The following is a 3021-nucleotide window of genomic DNA, read 5'->3' as shown; positions in this document are numbered from 1 at the left end:
GATTCCCCCCCCCCCCGACTTCTAACTCTCCCATAGAGACTGATTGATGGTGCGACTTCAAGTAAAATTCCTCATCGGTGTCTATTTTCCCCATTAGTAAAATTTTATCCAGCTCTTGAATTCTTTGCTTTAGGGCCCCTCTGTACATGCAGGTAAAGGTGTGATGGGATCTAATGCGCAATCCACAATTGTGCTTCCTGCAATGCCACACATGCATAGCAGAAAGCATGATTCGGGGATTGTGCATTAGAGCCCATCACACCATATCGCCGGTGCAGAAGGAGCCCAATCCTGGGCTCCCCCTGCACCAGTAAGAAGCAAGTTTCTGAGGCTGGGCACCCCTCAGTTGAGAGGCTTCCAGCCACAGGGGCATCCCATGCAGCCTTAGGGCTAGGGGATTGCGGTGGCTGCACTCTCTCAGCCATAGAGAGATGGCAGCCCCAGGGCCTCACGCACGCCCAGGGCAGCCTCAGAGACCGTGGATCCCCGTGTAGCCAGAACCCAGAATGGCGGCTGCTGGTCTGTGTATGGAGCACTCCTATGGACCCATCAGCTAACATATGCAAATTTAAGCTCAGTAGCAACCACCTATAAAGTTAGTATGGATTTTAAGGTCTAACTTTATAGCTGGTCGGAACTTTTTATTGTGTAATAGGTACTTTGCACATGTAGCTGGTCTCATGGTAATTGTGCAGTTAATTGTAAGATACCTGTAACATAGACATTTTAAGGTAATGTATTGCATGTGTCTGTCAAGTTTTTTGCCTAGGTTACTAACTTCTAGGTTGCACTAGATTACTGTAAATTCACTATTTGTGAAGGATCTGTTTGTATCCATTTTCTTCTTAAATTGGTATATATTGAAATACCCCCTTAAGTCATTCTTGAAATATAAACCTGACTTAACCATTTTTTTAATAATTTTTTCAGACCCTTTTTCACTAAGTCATCTTCCTTGAGGCATTTTAATACATGCCTCTGAATGTATTTCCAGTACAACAGTTTAAACTATCAATGTTGGAAAATAAAACCGCTTTAAAAGTCAGCATCAAAAGAACGCTTTCCCCAGAAAGCAGAAGCACTTACACAGCTGCAGAAATAATCATGCACCTAATTTGCTTCTGTTGCAAGAGTGCTGATGGTTTCACTATCTTCCAACATGTAGAGAGCAGTCTCCAAATCTTGATACAATACACTTATACCCCCTCAAACTACATAATCTGTCACACTTTTTTCCAGTTGTCTAGCCTTGGGTGCCTGCTGGTTACATACTTAATCATAAGGGCACGTGCATATTTCATCAGTTGTGTGATTTTTTTTTTTTTTTTTAATTGGTGATTATAAGGTTGATTAATATAAAAAGATGGTTTAAAAATACATTTTAATTGACTGATAAAGCCTAAACTTATTCTCTTGAACCTTTTAATTAAAAACAAAAATACTTAATCCATGAGTCTCTCTTCATAAACTTTGATTACAGGCTGTTTGGTTCTTGCTTTGTTTTATTTTTTCTATGGAAAGGTAGAGAATTTTGGGTGGAGGGGGGATGCCTAACTTTAGAGGTTAAGATTTTATAAATATTACACAACAGGTCAGATCATGTCATATATTAAGAGCTCAGTCCTTTAGGGGAATATATCACTGACACTGGCCATTTTCTTATGCACTAAAAACTTAAAACTATTCAACAGTAAATATAAAATATTAAGCAGTAATGGCATACATAAATGTGTATACTTGATGTGGGTTCTAGGTAGCAAAAGTACATACCAAATTAGTGTGGTGGCTCTTTGTAACGGTAAACCTACAGGTTTCATTGATTTATATCAACTAATGAGAAGCAAAGTTGGTTAAAATCAGTTCTTTTTAATTGAGGCTTTCCATTCAGAAATTTAAATTGCCTGGATTAAGATGTTCATACATATTGGGTTGATTTAAGTAACTCTCTCCACCCTCAGATAAACAGCAGCATAAAATTTACTGCTGAGGAACTCTACGACTGTGTTTCACAAGAAGTATACAGGTAAGCTGGATATTAATTACGTCTGTTGGCTTTTCTGAAACAAGTTTAGACTAATCCTGTATCAACCCTAGTACTATGCGGTAAAACTTATCTTCTGTTACAGAAGTCTCCCAATATTTCCTTATTGTACAAAGGAGGGTTCCTTAAGTTTCACCAAGGGAACTGGCCTGTCTTTTGCTTCCAACTAACCTTTCTGCTTCTGAGAACCTTTTTTGTTCAGCCAAGGGTAAACTCTGAGGTGAAATAACCTGATTCTTGTATGTTCTTTATTTCTAACTTAATATTGACCGCTTGCAGTTTAGCCTCTCTTCAGTTTGCTTTTCAAACCAGGCAAAAGGGAACTTGTGGTAACTATTGACTATATTAGGATTTTCTGCTGTGTTTTGATTTTCACATAAGATGTTTGCTGTGGCTTGCCCTTAGCCAGTGCTGGATTCTCATCCTGCTGTTGTGGACAGAGCCAGTGAATTTCAGCACTTATTCTGGCATAGAACAGTGGGAGCCAACTCGGACAGGTGTGCCACTCCAGATCCTTCTCCTTGCTTGACCTGCTGCATTGCTTTCAGCCCTGTCCCCTGTGCTCCCAGTCTAAGCTGATGCTCTTTCTATTCCCTGCCTTATTTGACACCAGGATGCCTTTCCCCTTACCAGTCTGTTGTGTGCCCCACACAGAGGGTGCCCATGTCACTTCTCGCGCACATGCCTCAGGTTAGCCACTCCTAGGTTAGAATAAACGGCCATGCTTTGTGTGTGCTCAGGCATCTGAGACAAAGTGTGCAGCATTGTTTTAAAACTCTCTCTATAGCCGCATTAAGAACCATGCTTTACAGTCATTTCTTAATATAAATCCTTCAGGGTCTACATCAGTGGTCTTCGACCTATTTAAGTAGGAGATCACCTTTGGCATTTACCAGGATCTACCATGTGCCACCATGCCGTCGTTTCTTCCCCCCCCCCCCCCCCCCCCCCCCCCCCCACAGAGAGGAAAAATTGGGGGG

General features: G+C 41.2%; 1 protein-coding gene across 3 annotated transcripts in view; it reads left to right on the top strand.

Moving 5' to 3' along the window:
- SWT1 (SWT1, RNA endoribonuclease homolog) overlaps positions 1–3021 on the top strand; it is a 98529-nt gene that overhangs the window by 81781 nt on the left and 13727 nt on the right. For all 3 annotated transcript variants that reach the window (XM_019501247.1, XM_019501235.1, XM_019501240.1), the window contains exon 17: positions 1959–2023. In XM_019501247.1, coding sequence (XP_019356792.1) covers positions 1959–2023 — 65 coding nt within the window. The remainder of the gene's footprint in view (positions 1–1958; positions 2024–3021) is intronic.

The sequence above is a fragment of the Gavialis gangeticus genome, unplaced genomic scaffold, assembly GCF_001723915.1.
Source record: "Gavialis gangeticus isolate Ggan-Ray unplaced genomic scaffold, GavGan_comp1, whole genome shotgun sequence".
NCBI classification, from domain to species: Eukaryota; Metazoa; Chordata; order Crocodylia; family Gavialidae; genus Gavialis; species Gavialis gangeticus.
The sequence above is the reverse complement of the archived record's forward strand: the minus strand, read 5'-3'. Positions and strand labels throughout refer to the sequence as shown.